Raw genomic sequence first — 16,254 nt, forward strand, 5'->3', positions numbered from 1 at the left:
TGATGATGAAGAGGATGACGATGATGAAGTACGCACGCGCTTCGTCGAGATTCTCAGCATGGTTGCGCTCGTTACCGCGGAACGGTCTCGAGGAGCAAAGTCAACTGTTATATATTTGGTCAATGATTTTCAAGAGGGCGGAATGGGATAATGTGGGGAGTCTGGGTGCTCGTGTCAGTGATATGTCTGGACATAAGAGAGGAGTAGAGCGTTTGCTGTATGGGTCCTACTCGATTCTCTGACTTACGTGATGAATGTCATTGGGCCAGCCCGTCATGTGCGGACGGACTGGCAAGCTATGTCTTCTCTTCTCGTCTTGTCTCTCGCATTTCTCCCCTCCACCTTTTTCCTAGCCGGTCGTGAATTGCGGCACGCACGACCGAATCCTGCTCTTCAGGACTTTCCATACCTCAGCCTTGCAATCGCCTTGGAGTGTCTATAAATGCGCAGCTCTTTCTTTTCGGCTTTCCTCGAGTAGTCTCAGCCTCATGAACCAACCCAATCCTCATTCTACTCGTCCCGCTCCTCGCGCTCCGCTCCCGGACTCCTGCTGCGGTTCCGTCCACCACCCCTCGCGCCACCAGCACCGCGCCCTCCCCTGTTCGCATTCTGCCCTGCTTTCGCGGGCGGCGGACGCACGAACGCATAGTCGACGCTGATAGTTTGATCGAGCAGCTTCGTGCCGTTTGCGCCCTTGATGGCGTCTTTCGCCTCGTCGAGGGTGGGGTACTCGATAAGTACATAGCCCTACACACGCATGCCGCACCATCAGTACCTAAATCTTCGTTTCTCCGTGTGTCGCACGCCGGGACTCGATCGACAAGAATCTCTATGCCAGCAAGCTAGACATGTAGATATATTTCGAAAGCTGAAAAGGAAAGACAACAAAAGACATAACATACCTTGACGTAACCCGTCCTGCGATCCAGATTCAGGTGTAGGTTCTGGATTTCGCCGTACTCTCCAAAGAGCTCTGTCAGATCCTCCTCGGATGCCTCCTCGTGGACATTCGTCACCATAATGATCCAGCCCTCGATTGAGCGCACGGCTACGGCGCCTGCTTGTGTGCGTGTCTCGCTGGCGGCTATGGGTTTGGATTGGGGGACGTTGTCTGCGGGCGCATCGGTCGGGGCGTCAATGTCCATGGATGTGGAATCGGCCATTGTGGGCGGTGAGAGATTGGGTGTCTGATTCGAGTGGAAGATTGAGGGTTGTGAGGTGGGGTGGATATATGATGAGGAAGCTACCTAGTGGCTGCGGAGGAGCTGTTGATGTTTTGCGGGAGTGGTGGAGCTTGGGGTAGAAGGTCAGTGGATGCCGAAGTAGTGCCGCCTACATTTGTGCTTGCACAAGGCTTTGTGCACGATGATTGTGAATATGTCAGTTGGCATATTTAAATAAAGGAAGTGAACAAATAATCTGGGTATAGTGATAAAAGTACCCAAGCGCCGTCATGATTAGTAATAAGACAGGAATGTTACAAAGTCGGTGCCCTCCTCAGACCAACACAGTACCGGACATGAAGAGTATCAATAAAGTGGTCATGACGAATGCCAGGGGGTCTACAGATCCGAAACTCGTCAATTGCATCCTGAAGTTTGTACCCAAGACGCTCAACTAGATAACACACAACGAAGAACCCAGTACGATTAAAGCCTGTCGCAGTCGTTAGTAAAGCACAGTCTATCGATGTCCGGTACTTACCATAGTGACAGTGAACGCCAATCAATGCATCGTTTGCGATAATACTCGAAGAATCAGAAGAAGTTGACCGGATTTGGTCTATGAGCGTGATGAAGCTTTTGACTTCATCGACTTGAGGTGGTAATTTGGATACAGTAGGAAACTTGTGATACACGATACCACCAGCCTCAAGACCTTTGGGGTCATAGACAGGACTCTCGTGGGAGATGTCAACTATGGCCTTTATCTTCCCAGCCCACTTATCGACGAACACCTTGGGGCAGTGCTCTCCGTCGACTTCGCGCAGTGTCTTCATTGCGCGAAAGACACCTGCTATGGGGGCAGACACAGGTGCGACTGCTTTCCATTTCTCCAAGTTTTTGACGTCCCATTTGCCTTCGGTCGTCAAGTACTGCAATTGCCAACCTAGAGACAATCGCTTGTCTATGTGGTCGGCAAGGAAGCTCTGAATTAATCCAGCCAATATTCGAGAATGAGATGGTGCGTAAAGGAGTGCATGAGAAGCTGGAGCCGGGAGAATCGTGCTTTTCAGTACGGATCGCGAGATGATTTTTGACATATCAGCAAAGTCCGCCTGGTCAGTTGTAGAAGCGAGTGTTCCATCTGAAGGAGTGATTGACCCGTTGAGTCTCGGGCTATTGCTCAGGATCTTCGAGTCTTTTCTCGTAGCAGGCACATCTACTGATGCAAGTTCGTCAGGAATCATCACCGACTTCTCCTCGGACACAGTCGGGGCCTTGCCTAGATATTCGGCAATGGCCTTGAGATTGTCAGGAGGCGTGACATGATCGTTTTCTCCAGCCGCTAGGAACATAGGCACTCTGATGCCCGACCAGACCTCTCTGCCTGGCAAACCTCCTTTCGCAGTGCCTGACGAGTAATCGGGTAGGCATCCCCTGGCCATTCGTCGAAATACTGGTGTCTTGCTCTGCTCATTGAACCGCACTTGTAGCTTCTTCGTCTCTTCCTCGGCACCTGCACCAACAAAGCGTGCCACACTCCCGCTCTCAGTCCCTCCACGCCGATCATACTTTCTCCACATGTCAAACAAAAAGCCAGGTATACTCAAGCCAATCTTGAACCTTTTTACATCTTCCGGTCCAGGAGGAATTGCTGAGGGGCAGATGGCGATGACCCCATTCACGTGAACGGATAACAAATGGTGATACTGAGAGGTAGTAGAGGCTAACAGGGCAGCAAGAGAGCATCCCATGCTGTGACCGATCAGAATTACTTCTTGATCAGAAGCAGCATCGCGATGAGCCTCAATGGCTACAGACAGCAAGCGTACTAGAGAGTCGGTCGTGTATGCATCCCACGCATTTGGCTGGAATTCTGAAAGACCGCAGCCTGGTAGATCAATGGCCAGACATGGGGCAACATTGACGAGACTGACAAGGATGGGATGAAATTGCGCAACAGATCCACCAAGACCATGGATGAAGACGAGTAAAGGTAGCGGTGTTGGCTTTGTAGGTAATTTGCTCCCTTGAGGATGTGGTCGGTAGAAGGTCCTGATGGATGGATATGTGTAGCGTTCGGTAGCATACGATTTAAATTCGCTGTGCTTCCTTAACAGTCCTGGATCACTCGACAAGGCGTCTGTATATCATCTGATTAGTTTCGTATGACGATACGCTAGCTCCGAATGCAACTATGGCTAACAAGGCGACCATGCTATTGGGACCATGTGGATAACAAGGGGGTTTGACGTGCAGATGAGGCCCCTGCATGTACCAGAATGGACATTGTTCTACGATGATGGAGGAAGATACGAAAGTGACATACCCAGGCCTGCTGTATCAGACACATCCTTCTCTGAATGAATAGATGATGGACCAATCTGCTTTCGATGGAACTGTTTCCGTAGAATCCAGACACAAGGGAGAGCACCAAGAACAGTTGCGGATGTGACCATGCTCCAAAATAATACAGGGTTTGTGGAAGAAAATGAGGACAGGAATAGCAAAGGACGCTGGCAGAGTGACAGAAGGCGAGCTCTTAAGAGAGCTACAGCTGAGCCAGGGAGTTGAGAGCGGTGAGTTACATTAGGGTGGCTTGAGAAGAAAGGTTTGGGGAAGTCCGGGAGGGCGTGTACAGAGACGGAGAAAAGAAATAGCAAGACGGCGACGGTGGTCAGAGTGTCATGATCAAAGCGCGAGTTGGCCTCCATACACATCAATCGTGGCAGCACGGCGTTGTGGTAAAGGCGGATAAAGGAAGGTTATCGTAGGCGGGTTCGCGACAAGAAGATGGCAGTGGATGCGATTCGTCGAAAGGCGTACACGTGCCAACGTGGTACCTGGAACGAACGGGGGGGGGATGGCGCTGTCGAGCCGATCCGTTGGTGGTCAGCTTGCTGTGAGGTGTGGTTTCTTGGAAGGCTGGAAGAAGAAAAACGGCTAAGAAGGTTCAAGGATTAAAGAAGATGGTGTAGGGTAATTCGTTTTGCTTGTTCCCGTCAGTTGTTGACCAAAGCAGTTGTTGAAGAATGTAGCGAACGAAAGAAGCTGTCGAGAGACCGGGAAAGTCAAATGGCGCGGGTCGAGTAGGAGCAGCGGAAGTTTAGCATAAAATGTTGAGAGACGGGCAGCGGCGAATTATGGATTGTAGCAGGCGACTGAAGAGGACATCTTTATTGCAGACGCTGTGATAATCTCTTTGTTGAGAGTGTTTTGTGTCGTGTTTTGGTTGTGTCGCTCGATCGCGATGACGATGCACGTTGCGGCGTGGCTGCAGCTGCTCGTCATCCATGGTCTGCCTGGCTGCCTGGATGCCTGAATGCCTGAATGCCTGGATATTTGGATGTCTGTAAAGTCATCAAGGTGCCTGAATTATGGCCTCAGGCTAATTATAGCCTCAGGCTCTATATAATTTTCTTCCATCACACACCTCGGTAAGACTGCGCGGTTTGTTTGCATTGTGGCTTTTGCTTCGCGTCCAAGGTTTCGGATTCATTCCACCTGTGATCTGTTGTCCAACATAGGCAGGAGGAATGGAATTATAACCCTGCGTATATAATAATACTAGTAATTGTGTGAGGTTGCACGGCATATAAAGTCCAGCTCTTGTGTTCCTCATTACTTTCTCCATGTCAATGCTCCGTTTCATCTGACTCTCCGAGTCAGGCCGACTTGCCTACTCCCCAGTCAATATCATGAAGTTTTGAATGCACTCCAGCTCCAGCTCCGGCTCCAGAAACAGTACCAGCATGTGGTTTCGATCGCTCGACTTTCCACTTGCCTATATACTCCAGCACAGGCTTCGAAGATTCAACACAACAGAGTGGTACCTCAGGCACATGTCCTCAGCCGCAATACCGTGATTATACCGGGCGGACGTTTTCACAGCTCTGGAAAGGCCTGCGTCGCTCCTCATTCGTCATCTTCGGGCGACGCTCCAATCATAGTGCTGGCTCATGGCTTCAACAACAGAATACGGCTACTTCCAAGTCTCCTTTCGCTCCTTTTGGCCTGGAGCTAACCGGCAGAGAATAGCATCTGTTACCAGTTCGGGTCTCCTCTGGATATAGACAGCCACAGGCGTGGAGAAGACGGCGAGTGATCAACAGAAAGCGGAACACGGCAACGTGCATGTCTAGCCACAGATGCGCTTAACCTTCTCAATCCATCTTGTTGCATGCATCTCGACTACGACGACCACGACCATAGGTGGCTTGGGCACTGTCAGGCCTCGCATGGAGTTTGTTCGACATGTTCAAGAGCCGGTTATTTTGATGGTCCAGGCCATAGGTATGTCTCCGCGCTGCACGGATGCCAGACCTAATATTACCGAAGGTCGAGCTCGAGGTCGAGGGCCAGTTTGCGGTCAAGTACGCTGTACAGGCAAAAGTGCGCCGCCATGCATGCGGGTATGGATTGGATGAAGCAGCGGGGGGGAGAAGCAAGAAAAGCAAGTTGGTGGTGTCCCCTCTTGCAACCGCCTACCACACACACTACACCGCATCATCATTCAATCTGCTCTCGAGCCAACATTAATGTTGCTATATCGACGTTATTTGCTACTCGTAGTGCATTTGGCACTCCCGTCGCCCGTCGACCGTTGCCCACTAACCGCTGCCCGTCGCCAACGGATGGATAGAATAGCGGGGGTGGGCTCGACGCAACACGCTGCACCCGGCACGCTCGACGCCAGCCATGAAGCTGCAGTTCGGGAGTTTGAGTTTTTCTTATGCTTTACTCTGCGTTGACGTGACGTAGCTCTGCTCACTTCTCCTTGAGGTGATCCCCTCTTCAAATCGCACCGAGTCTGGATGTCTGGGACGGTGCTCGCGCCAACGTAAGCAAATATTGAAGACGAAAAAGGTAATGGAAAACGGGCCTTTGTCTGTTGTTACCACGCAAATCCAATCTCCTCACCTTCTCTCCCCTCCTCCACTTGCGGCCTTTCTCTCACATGAGCAGTGTGTCGTGGGCATTGATAGCTGTGGGGCTGGCTCATGGAAGTCAAGGTACCGACTCGTACCCTACCATACATCACCTGGGGCATGCTTTGATCGGCTTATGAACGGCTGCACAATAGGTGCCAATCACTTAGGCCCGGATCCCGTTACCATCTTCCCATGGCTCCCATGCCTCTACATTGACATTCATCCATGGCAGCAGCCTCTTATCATCTTCCGAGCACCAGCTCACCTTACTTAGCCTTTGCAGCTTCACCTTCCGCCAGACGTACTACTACTACATACCCTTCCTAGCCGCTCCTAGCTTTCTTGTTCTTTGACATCCCACCCACTCATCTCGCTCTTCTGGCCAGGACAAGCTGCCCTCCTCATAATGGACCCCCATAATCTTGAGAAAGAGTCTATACCGCGTGCGCCGGGTGAGGCAAGATATCTTGACTTCCCCGCTCGTCCAGCAGATGCTGTCCGTGATGGTAAACCCGTACTGAACCGCCATTCTTCCACTCTCACCAACGACCATGACTTTCCTGGAGCTCAGGTATTCTTCTATTCGTTTGCAGTACACATGCGCTAGCACTTACTCTCCGTCAAGGCCATGTTGTACGCCGCAGGTGTGTCTGACGAAAATGCCATGAAAAATGCGCCGCACGTAGGTGTGGCTAGTGTTTGGTGGGAGGGGAATCCTTGCAAGTGAGTACTTTCAGCATTCCATGCATCCCACATCCCACACCAATCGTAAGCTGACATGATTGCTCAGCACGCATTGTGGGTGGTATCTATTCTACGGACCATGACCGCAATCACTTACAACTGTAGTGTTGGAGCTGGGAAAGACGACCAAACAGGCAGTCCAAAAGCTTGGTATGATAGGATGGCAGTACAACACCATCGGAGGTAAGTCCGACCTCTGAGTGTCGACTTCTTCGTCAACTAAAACCGGTTTCCAGTATCTGATGGTATAACCATGGGTGGGGAGGGTGAGTACGTCCGATACGGGACATGTTGCTCAACATTGACGTCAACCTAGGAATGCGATTCTCTCTCCAATCTCGAGAAATCATCGCCGACAGCATAGGTAAGCCCAAGCTTATTATACGTCGTCGATGAGCTACAACTGATTTTTGTTAGAAACCGTCACGTGTGCTCAGCATCACGATGCCTGCATTGCTATTCCTGGTTGTGACAAGAACATGCCGGGTACTATCATTGCCTTTGCCCGTCATGATCGCCCATCTATCATGATCTATGGCGGCACCATCATGCCCGGCTACAGCAATACTCTCAAGAAGCGTATCAACATCACGACATGCTATGAAGCTTCTGGTGCTTACCTCTACAACACTCTCACGAGCAAGGATCCCAACGTATCGGCAAGTCAAGTTATGACTGACATTGAGCAACACGCGTGTCCAGGTGTGGGAGCTTGCGGAGGAATGTACACTGCCAACACCATGGCCAGCGGTATTGAGGCCATGGGCCTTTGCCTGCCCGGTTCATCAAGCACACCTGCCGAGTCGCCTCAGAAAATGAGAGAATGCCAGAAGGCTGCCGAGGCAATTCGCGTGTGTCTCGAGAAGAATATTCGACCCCGAGACTTGCTCACAAAACGTTCTTTTGAGAACGCCATGGTCCTGATGATGGCTCTCGGTGGTTCTACTAACGGAGTGCTGCATTACCTCGCTATGGCTGGGACTGCTGGTGTAGACCTCACCCTCGATGACTTCCAGCGCGTATCCAACAAGATACCGTTTATCGCAGATCTCGCACCTAGTGGCAAGCACGTGATGGCTGATCTTTATGAGATTGGAGGCATTCCATCTGTGCTGAAGCTGCTCATTGCTGCCGAACTGCTAGACGGTGGTATCCCAACTGTGACTGGCAAGACATTGGCGGAAAACGTTGCAACCTGGCCATCACTTAAGCAAGGACAGGAGATCATTCGCTCACTGGACAATCCCATAAAAGCTACAGGTCATATTGAGATCTTGCGAGGCAACCTAGCTCCTGGTGGCGCTGTCGCTAAGCTTACTGGTAAAGAAGGTATGACCTTTACCGGCAAGGCTCGTGTTTTCGACAAGGAGTGGCAGTTGAATCAAGCTCTGAATCGTGGCGAAATTCCCAGGGGAGAGAACCTGGTGCTTGTTGTGAGATACGAGGGTCCCAAGGTCGGCTTTTTAACTTCCCATGACAAAAACTTCTACTGATCTATACAGGGTGGACCCGGTATGCCAGAGCAGCTCAAGGCTAGCGCTATTCTCATGGGAGCGAAACTCACCAACGTAGCCTTGATCACCGATGGACGATATTCTGGCGCAAGTCACGGCTTCATTGTCGGTCATATCGTACCAGAGGCAGCAGTCGGAGGACCTTTGGCGGTCGTCCAGGACGGTGATATAATCACCATCGACGCCGTCACTAACTCTCTTAGCATGAACGTCTCTGATGAGGAGGTTGCCAACCGCCTCAAGTCTTGGACAGCACCAAAACCGGCCGTAACTCGTGGAACTTTGGCGAAATACGCAGCCTTGGTTGGAGATGCTAGTCGCGGTGCTATGACGGATCTATTCTGAGCCAGTTACCGTGCTTGGTCGTAATGTGTAATGGGCGTGGCCGATTACGATTTGTTCTCGTTGCAGGCATGCTTCACCTTGAGCGCTTTCGGCATTTGTTGCTCTTCGCTTCTAGTTTCAGGGCTTCTATCGGCGGGTGATGAAGCCGCGTTTGATCCGATTGCATCAATGTTATTTGTAGACGGCGTATGGGACATAGATGGGAAGAATGTCTTCACGTGAGCTGGCAGACAGTCACGTGCTGGACGCAATCGCACTATGTGATTCTCAGATCTCCATGCATCTTCATCTGTCCTCACTTGACATGAACGTGTTCAACATCCAGTTGCCACCTCACTCTCTTCACAGTCGCATGCCAGCATTATGTATTCTCACTTACTTTGGCTCTAGACACCAATATTTCTGGCTCAGATGGAGCCAAGAAGTTTCAAGATGCCGTTGCCGATCACTAAATCACGACATCTACACTAGTTAAGGCGTGTGCTCGGTAACAGCTTACATTACTGCACAGGAACAGCTTACAGTGACGCCCCAAACGTCATCGTTGAAACGAATTACTTCTTTTGGACTGCCGCCCAGCCATGGTGTCTAACTCGCGATACTGTCGAATGTAATGTTTCGTCTTACATACTCTGCTACAATCAAGCCACTGTCATGGCACAATATTACATCAATCCTCCACCCAGGATCATGCCCAGGCCGACGACGTAAATGTTGGCATGTATTGCGCGTGGCTGCCATGCGAGCAGCTATAACCTCCTTGTGTCCATCTGTCTCTCCTTGGTGATGCTATAGACACGCCAGTCAGTGAGGCAGGTCATCCTGGGATATCTAAATATCTCTTCATATATATATTGCTCAGACTTTCAAGGATTAGCACGTTTGATCTCATACTTCTTTCTAGACAAGCCAGCTGATTAGCTGGTATGGCATCAGCAGAGAAGCAAGAGCTAGGATCGCAGGGACTAGGCGATGCAAAAGATACCACGCTGAATTCCGGTTCGCCAGGCACAGACTCTGATATTGAAGCATTCGATACCAATATTGACGAGAAGCGACTGCTCCGCAAGATTGACATCCATCTCTTGCCTGCAGTTGCCGTACTGTACCTCCTCTCTTTTCTCGACCGCAGCAATGTTGGCAATGCGAGGCTCGAGGGTCTCACTACTGATCTAGGCATGAGTACGTACACGCAATTATATGACAGAATGGTCCTGACGATATATTAACACCTGCGCAGCTGGAAATCAATACCTTACATCTCTTACACTTTACTTCATCGGTTATGTTGTCTTTGAAATCCCCTGCAATATCATCCTGAAACGAACTACGCCCAAATTCTGGCTCCCTACGTTGACACTCCTGTGGGGGGTCGTGGCCACGCTCATGGGCATCACGCAGAACCTCAAGGGCTTCTTCGCCGTGCGCTTCTTTCTCGGTGTCGCCGAATCAGGCCTTTTTCCAGGCGTCGTGTACTACTTCAGCATGTGGTTCAAGCGCAACGAGCGCCAGTACCGTGTAGCACTTTTCTTCAGCATGGCCAGTCTGGCAGGTGCCTTTGGCGGCATCCTGGCCTACGGAATCGGCTTCATGCGCGGCGTAGGTGGGCTTGCCGGCTGGCGCTGGATCTTCATCCTCGAAGGCCTCCTGACTGTCGTCGTCGCCTCGTTTGCATATCTCTTCGTCAGCAACTATCCAGGTACGAGTGACTTTCTAACACCCGCCGAACGAACATTTGTCGTCCAGCGTCTACGAGAGGACAGTGATGCTACAGAAGACGAGGCGTTCGACTGGGCCAGCGTGCGCAACGCCCTACGCGATCCAAAGTGCTGGCTCTACGGCCTAGTCTTCCACACCCTCAGCCTCCCGCTATACACCCTCTCTCTCTTCCTAGTATGTCTCCCTCCTCACCTCCCTCGCACCCAACCTATCTACTAACCCGTCCTCCCTCCTTAGCCCAGCATCATCACCGCCCTCGGCTACACCGCCGCCACAGCCCAACTCCTCACCGTACCCCCCTACGCCCTCGCCACCATCCTCACCCTCCTCCTCGCCATCCTCTCCGAACGCCTTCAAACCCGCGCCGTCTTCATAATCTGCACCTCCTCTCTCGGCGCCCTCGGCTACATCCTCCTCCTCGCGAACCCAGACCCACGCCACCGGCCCGCGCTCTCATACGCAGGCACCTTCCTCGCCGCCGCAGGCATATACCCGTCCGTGGCGCTGGGCCTCTCGTGGCCTGCCCTCAACGTCAGCGGGCAGACGAAGCGCGCCACGGCGACGGCCATGCAGATCAGCATTGGCAATTTGGGCGCTGTGCTGGGTACGCAGCTGTATCGCCCCGCGACTATGCCGCGGTATCTGCTCGGACACGGATTTGCGCTCGGGTATCTGGTGGCGAATGTCGTGGTTGTGGCTGTGTTGAGGAGCGTGTTGGTGCGTGAGAATGCGCGGAAGGAGAGGTTGGCGGCGGCAGATGGGGCGGGGGATGCTGATGTGAATAGGGGCGAGGTCGAGGGCCGAAGAAAGATTGAGGGCGACGAGAGGGTGGAGTGGAGGTTTAGTTATTGAGACATGTATCGTATATAGAGCGAAGACTTGTGTGATACATAACTAGTGAACTAGTATAAGTACAATATTTAGAATATTTCTTCTACCTCCACGTTCTATCTTCAAAAATTGTACCAGATATTTAAGACTATAACTATATCGAAATAGCCCTTCTAAAACCTTCTAGAGTTATTATTATCTATATTAGATAACAGCTTAGAGTAAGTCTACTACTAATACTACTATATACTAAAGAAAAAAACAATAAGAATATTATATTCTACTTTTAGACTTAAGTATATAGTTAGTTCCTCTTTTCTTACTCTTCTTACCCTTTATTCTAATTATACTATAACTCTAAATAATATACATCTCTATTAGTAAGTATAAGAAACTCTATAAAACTATGAAAGAGGGTATCTCCGACGTACATAGCACGGGTAGATGGTATACTGCTTAGCTGTTATAAGATATAGAGTATAGCGTATCACGTATATATCCATATCATTCTACTCAACTACTATTAGATCATAGTGAATAAAGAACATACATAACAATATCTCTATTAGAATGAAACCCCCTTGTAAAATTTCTAGATATAGAGACCAAGGTACCACAGGAAGACCTCTAAGCACGTATCCCCAGTTATATAACCCCCTAGTCATCTAAGCTAGATCACACTCCTCCTCTCCTATCCTATCGGTAGGTAGTAGGTATGCGAAAACCATGCGGATTCTCCCAGCACCAACAAACGAGTGACGATCTCGATCGTCGTATCACGATTAAAAGACGGATAAGATAGGGCCAAGCACGCAACAGCGAGAGCAGACCTCAATCCAACCCCGGATACCCACCCGCCACCACCACCAAAACATCCACCTCTCTCCCGGAGCCAACCCTCATCTCTCGAATCTCCTGCGCAGCACGATCGCACTCAGCTTGCTTCTCCGGCGTCACCGCTCTACCACCACCACCACCATCACCAGACCCAGACCCACACAAAAACACAACCCTCCTCAACCCCAAAGGCTGCCCCCCATCCAACCACCGCCCCACCGCCCGCCCAAACCCCCTCCCAATGCCTTCCTCATCATCCGGCCCCGTCACCGCCCACCGATATGCATGCCCGCCCCAATCCCAGTTACACATGTCCTCCCCAAACACAACCTCCTCCACCCCAGCAGGAACCACGTCGTCTAGCAGCGGCACTCCACCCCAGCCGAACAGCACCGGGGGCGCAACGCGCAAGCAGCGCAGGTTACGCAGGAACGACAATGAGCCGAGGGCGCCGCGGATGCCCCAGTCGACGGTGTCGTTGTTGGCGTTGTTGGCGTTGTTGGTGTTGTTATCGTCAGTGCCAGACACGACGCGGCCCGCCTCCCAGCCGCCGCCGAAGCGCACGTCCACGTCGCTGGTCGTCCACCAATCGACCTGGAGCGCGAGGTAGGAGAGGAGAAGCGGGGATGGAAGACTGGTGAGAGCGGAGCGCAGAGCAGGGGCGTCGAGGAAGGGGCTGCGGGACTCGGAGGGGTCGGGGTCAGCGTGCATTGCGAGGAGGAGGGAGAGGGAGTGTAGGGATGGGGTGGTGGCGAGGATGAGGGCGAGGGTGGATTCGCGGATGTGTACGTTTTGGAGATGGAGGGTTTGGAGGGCGCGGAGCTGGGGGGTTGTGCTGGGGGGCCATGAGGGTGGTGGTGGGGCGTAGTCGCGGCCGGCGAGGGTGAGGGAGGAGAGGGTTGGGAGGAGGGAGAGGGCGGTGAGGAGGGAGGGGGTGAGAGGGAGGGGGACGGAACCGTGTTCGAGGAGTTTGGGGGAGAGGTAGGTGAGGGAGCGGAGGGCGGTGAAGGGTTCGATGGGGAGAGACCAGAAGGGGGTGAAGATGAGGGCGGGTTTGGCGTGGAGAGATTGGAGGTTTGAGAGTTGGGCGAGGAATCGGGCGATTGCGGTTTGTAATGCGGCGACTTTGGATTCGTGGTAGACTTGTTTGAGGACGGGGTCGAGAAGCTGGGCTCGGGGGACGGTGCGTTTGCGTTCATGTTCGATAGTGCGGAGGCGTTGGAAGACGGAGAATCCGTCAAGAGAGACGTGCTTGATGAGCGGTGGCAGGGCTGGATTGCGTGCAAACAGGTTCGTTACAGCATTATCTAGTATGCGCAACAGATAGGTTGCAGATGAGGAATGTGAGAGTTCGAGGCGGATGGACTCGTAGTAGCGAATCCGAGCAGCTTTGTTGAGTGAATGACAGCATAGCCGGACATTGGCGAGGTCTTCAGATCCAAGTGGTAAGGTAATCTGGATCTGGATCTCTGCTGGAAGCTGCTGAAGCATGTTGAGTTGACCGATCTTCTGTACGCTCAGACGTGACGGATTGACGAAAAGACTAGTGAAGCAGAACGATGTAAGGTGGATTTCGACGACATATAGGCATACACCTTTCAACAAGTCCTTTCAATAATTCCAGGTACCGGTGACGCCAGAAGTATACGTAAGCCTTGTAGATGAAGTTTTGTGTTGATGTTGAAATTCGTAGGCAGACACATTTCAATATGACCTAATTAGCTAGACTGACGCGGACTTAGGTTGACACTTTTGGAGGCTTGGCATTTACTCGGAATCTCCACGTGGATACGGTAATTCGTGTCTGTCAGACTCATACAGTGCTTCGCATTACGTGCAAGTCTATCCGTTCTGGGGACAAAATGATTGATATACCAGCAACTAGCTACTCCGAGAACCTCTTGGCTCAAAGGGAAACAGCGCCGCAACGAGAGCCATGACAACGTAAAGCGCGGCGCATATATAGATCGGCACTGCGGTTCTCGGCTACATTCAAGTCAGCTCTCAGACTTTGAAGCACCGTGTCGGCAATACTCACATCTGCTTCCTCCGCAATGATTGCACTCAATATTCCCATAACGCGATTGAAACCCACCGCAAATCCGTTCCCGGTCCCGCGATGAGCAGACGGTAGCACTTCGGGCGTGTACGCATACAAAGTTCCGTAGTAAATATTCAGACAGAAGTTGATAGCACAATTGAATCCCAGGTTCTGGGCTGCGGTACGAACTTGCGTGTACGCGAATAGAAACACCATCGTGGTGAGCGCTCCAATGACCATGGTATACTTTCGACCAAGCCTAGTCTCACACATGAAGCCAGCTGGAATAGGCCCGAAGATGCCGCACATGTTGATGATAGCGTAATTCCGCCACTGAATATACTCGGACGTCGTGCCCACAGCCGCACCGCGCGACTCGAGATATTTCGGGAGAAGGACGGTGTACAATGGATATGCCAGACCGATGAGCGTCCAGGAGAACCATATCATGGCGGTGGAGGTGCCGATACGGCGTGTTGTAAAGAGACCACGAAGGTGGAGGCCGATCTCTGCGAGCGAGGCTCGTTTGCTTGCGTGCGCGACGGAGTTACGACGAACCTGTGAGTCTATGATGCCACAGGCTTCAAGGCTCGCGAGGGTTAGGCTACAGGGGCGATTGTACTTTGTAGCGATCTCTTGGAGGGTCTCGACAACTTCGGCGTCTTTGCCTTCGCCGATAAGGTACTTTGGAGTTTCCTTGAGACGGATGACAGAGACACGCGCAATGGACATGACGAACACAAGAGCACCAGAGGCGAACCAGACGTAGCGCCAACCCCAGTTGATGCCGCGCGTGCAAGGAGCGGCGTCAGGGAAGATTGTGGGATCCTGACAACTGAAGTTCGGGATGAACGCCCACGCAAAGAGGCCTGCGATGAGCTGGCCAACGCCTCGGAAAGGTCAGCACATGTCGAAAGAAGATTGAATATATCAGTACTAACCCCACCATGCGGCCATCAGCGTCAAGAGCCACTGTTGCTTACTAGGAAGATACTCCAAGAAGACTGCTGTATCAAGGACCTGATATAGTCGCTCATTAGCACATTCAATAAACCAGAATATGGTAGACATGATGCTTACAAGGTTTCCACCTGCACCAAAGCTGCACAGTGCAATAAAGGTCCCAAGAACAGGCCAGCTTGGTGAAGCACCCGCCACTATAGCAAACACCGAGCAGAAGATCAAGGAGAAGTTGAATGCGAATTTGCGTCCGATTATATCGGCACTCATGCCCCAAAAAAGCGCACCAGCAAGCATACCACAGTAGGCTGCGATGGTTAAGGCAGTGTCATATGATGGATGGAACTCAAGAGCGGCTTTGCTGGCGATGACAGACTGTATCAGTAGAACGAGCGAGTCGACAGCGTAGCTTGACTTCTTATTAGATGCTGTACAAAGATGATACATGAACTCGTTGAACATACCCAAAGCCGTTCAAGATGAACAGCTTCGTCTGATAGCCGGTGAAGCCGATCTCGTCAATCGCCTGTAGAGTCTCAGGATCAGAGACACATCCAGGCCAGTCCAAGTCTTACGTTGTTGATGAGATGCATTTTAGCATGCAGAACCGGGTCTGTATGCTCCAGCGACAAAACATCCTCCTTGTGCGTAGAGTTGACATCGCCGTCGTCGCTCAGCTCCGCCGGACGCCGAAATGGATCGATCTCTCCATTCTTGAGGGTGTTCTCCGCGTCTGACATGGCGTATCTCAACTTTCCATGCGCACGTGAGCCTTGAAATCCTAGCTGTCCCAGCTCTTAGATCCCAAGTCGTTCAGACTGAAAGATTGGGGATGAAGCACAAAAGGGTAAGTAGCCGGCGCGCAACCACAGTCATGTCATTGCCTTATAAGTGCACCAGTTCCTTCTTCCGCTACGAGCTTTTTCGGTCCACGGCCCCACCAAGGACAAGGCGACTGGTGGTCGTGTTGTCGGCATTAGTATGCTTTCGTATAAGATCACCCGCTGTGATTGGCGCCGATTGCACATCGAGTTGCAACCTTTCCAAACCTCGTGTGATCGTTAGTGCTTGCATGGATGCGACATCATCGTCATCATCCTTTGAACGCCGTTCTGTGCTGGCCATTTAGAGACAAGCGCCGAGCGCTGGGGACGTTGTCAACCCGTCCT

At 51.7% G+C, this 16,254-nt stretch overlaps 6 protein-coding genes across 6 annotated transcripts; 2 read left to right on the forward strand and 4 right to left on the reverse strand.

Annotated features, from left to right (window-relative positions):
- Positions 1–633: 633 nt before the first annotated feature.
- On the reverse strand, positions 634–1,040 carry EJ05DRAFT_427963 (RNA-binding domain-containing protein; the record flags this gene model as incomplete). The annotated part of the gene is made up of 2 exons (XM_033741522.1): positions 634–747; positions 903–1,040. Coding segments are annotated over 2 exons (252 nt in total), but the record flags the coding sequence as incomplete, so codon positions are not given.
- Positions 1,041–1,477: 437 nt separating this feature from the next.
- EJ05DRAFT_488734 (uncharacterized protein) lies at positions 1,478–3,622 on the reverse strand (the record flags this gene model as incomplete). The annotated part of the gene is made up of 3 exons (XM_033745739.1): positions 1,478–1,656; positions 1,705–3,306; positions 3,493–3,622. The coding sequence occupies 3 exons, from the start codon at positions 3,620–3,622 to the stop codon at positions 1,478–1,480; spliced, it is 1,911 nt and encodes a 636-aa protein (XP_033597658.1).
- A 2,531-nt stretch (positions 3,623–6,153) lies between these two features.
- On the forward strand, positions 6,154–8,797 carry EJ05DRAFT_126365 (mitochondrial dihydroxy acid dehydratase). Its single transcript, XM_033739109.1, has 8 exons — positions 6,154–6,665; positions 6,720–6,817; positions 6,885–6,892; positions 6,944–7,021; positions 7,075–7,104; positions 7,155–7,202; positions 7,256–8,292; positions 8,341–8,797. Exons 1-8 carry the CDS (start codon positions 6,501–6,503, stop codon positions 8,695–8,697), a joined length of 1,821 nt encoding a protein of 606 aa, XP_033597659.1. The 5' UTR covers positions 6,154–6,500; the 3' UTR covers positions 8,698–8,797.
- Positions 8,798–9,623: 826 nt separating this feature from the next.
- On the forward strand, positions 9,624–11,268 carry EJ05DRAFT_488736 (MFS general substrate transporter; the record flags this gene model as incomplete). The annotated part of the gene is made up of 3 exons (XM_033745740.1): positions 9,624–9,879; positions 9,938–10,590; positions 10,654–11,268. The coding sequence occupies 3 exons, from the start codon at positions 9,624–9,626 to the stop codon at positions 11,266–11,268; spliced, it is 1,524 nt and encodes a 507-aa protein (XP_033597660.1).
- An 810-nt stretch (positions 11,269–12,078) lies between these two features.
- Positions 12,079–13,575, reverse strand: EJ05DRAFT_503516 (uncharacterized protein; the record flags this gene model as incomplete). Its single annotated transcript, XM_033747434.1, has 1 exon — positions 12,079–13,575. The coding sequence occupies one exon, from the start codon at positions 13,573–13,575 to the stop codon at positions 12,079–12,081; it is 1,497 nt and encodes a 498-aa protein (XP_033597661.1).
- Positions 13,576–13,770: 195 nt separating this feature from the next.
- Positions 13,771–15,993, reverse strand: EJ05DRAFT_126384 (membrane transporter). The gene is made up of 6 exons (XM_033739110.1): positions 15,661–15,993; positions 15,550–15,611; positions 15,206–15,494; positions 15,067–15,145; positions 14,123–15,015; positions 13,771–14,070 (listed from the first exon to the last, which is right to left on the reverse strand). The coding sequence occupies exons 1-6, from the start codon at positions 15,823–15,825 to the stop codon at positions 13,966–13,968; spliced, it is 1,593 nt and encodes a 530-aa protein (XP_033597662.1). The 5' UTR covers positions 15,826–15,993; the 3' UTR covers positions 13,771–13,965.
- Between the last annotated feature and the right edge of the window lie 261 nt (positions 15,994–16,254).

The sequence above is a fragment of the Pseudovirgaria hyperparasitica genome (genome assembly GCF_010093815.1).
Source record: "Pseudovirgaria hyperparasitica strain CBS 121739 unplaced genomic scaffold EJ05scaffold_14, whole genome shotgun sequence".
In the NCBI taxonomy this organism is placed as follows: domain Eukaryota; kingdom Fungi; phylum Ascomycota; class Dothideomycetes; order Acrospermales; family Acrospermaceae; genus Pseudovirgaria; species Pseudovirgaria hyperparasitica.

What these genes read in the sequence shown, in the direction of transcription:
- EJ05DRAFT_126365 (XM_033739109.1), top strand. Translation starts at nt 6,501, where the DNA reads ATGGACCCCCATAATCTTGAGAAAGAGTCTATACCGCGTGCGCCGGGT. An exon ending in AATCATCGCCGACAGCATAG is followed by an intron (nt 7,203 to 7,255) that starts GTAAGCCCAAGC and finishes GATTTTTGTTAG; the next exon opens with AAACCGTCACGTGTGCTCAG. An exon ending in TGAGATACGAGGGTCCCAAG is followed by an intron (nt 8,293 to 8,340) that starts GTCGGCTTTTTA and finishes TGATCTATACAG; the next exon opens with GGTGGACCCGGTATGCCAGA.
- EJ05DRAFT_126384 (XM_033739110.1), bottom strand. Translation starts at nt 15,825, where the DNA reads ATGTCAGACGCGGAGAACACCCTCAAGAATGGAGAGATCGATCCATTT. An exon ending in AAATGCATCTCATCAACAAC is followed by an intron (nt 15,612 to 15,660) that starts GTAAGACTTGGA and finishes GAGACTCTACAG; the next exon opens with GCGATTGACGAGATCGGCTT. An exon ending in TCATTGCGGAGGAAGCAGAT is followed by an intron (nt 14,071 to 14,122) that starts GTGAGTATTGCC and finishes ACTTGAATGTAG; the next exon opens with CCGAGAACCGCAGTGCCGAT.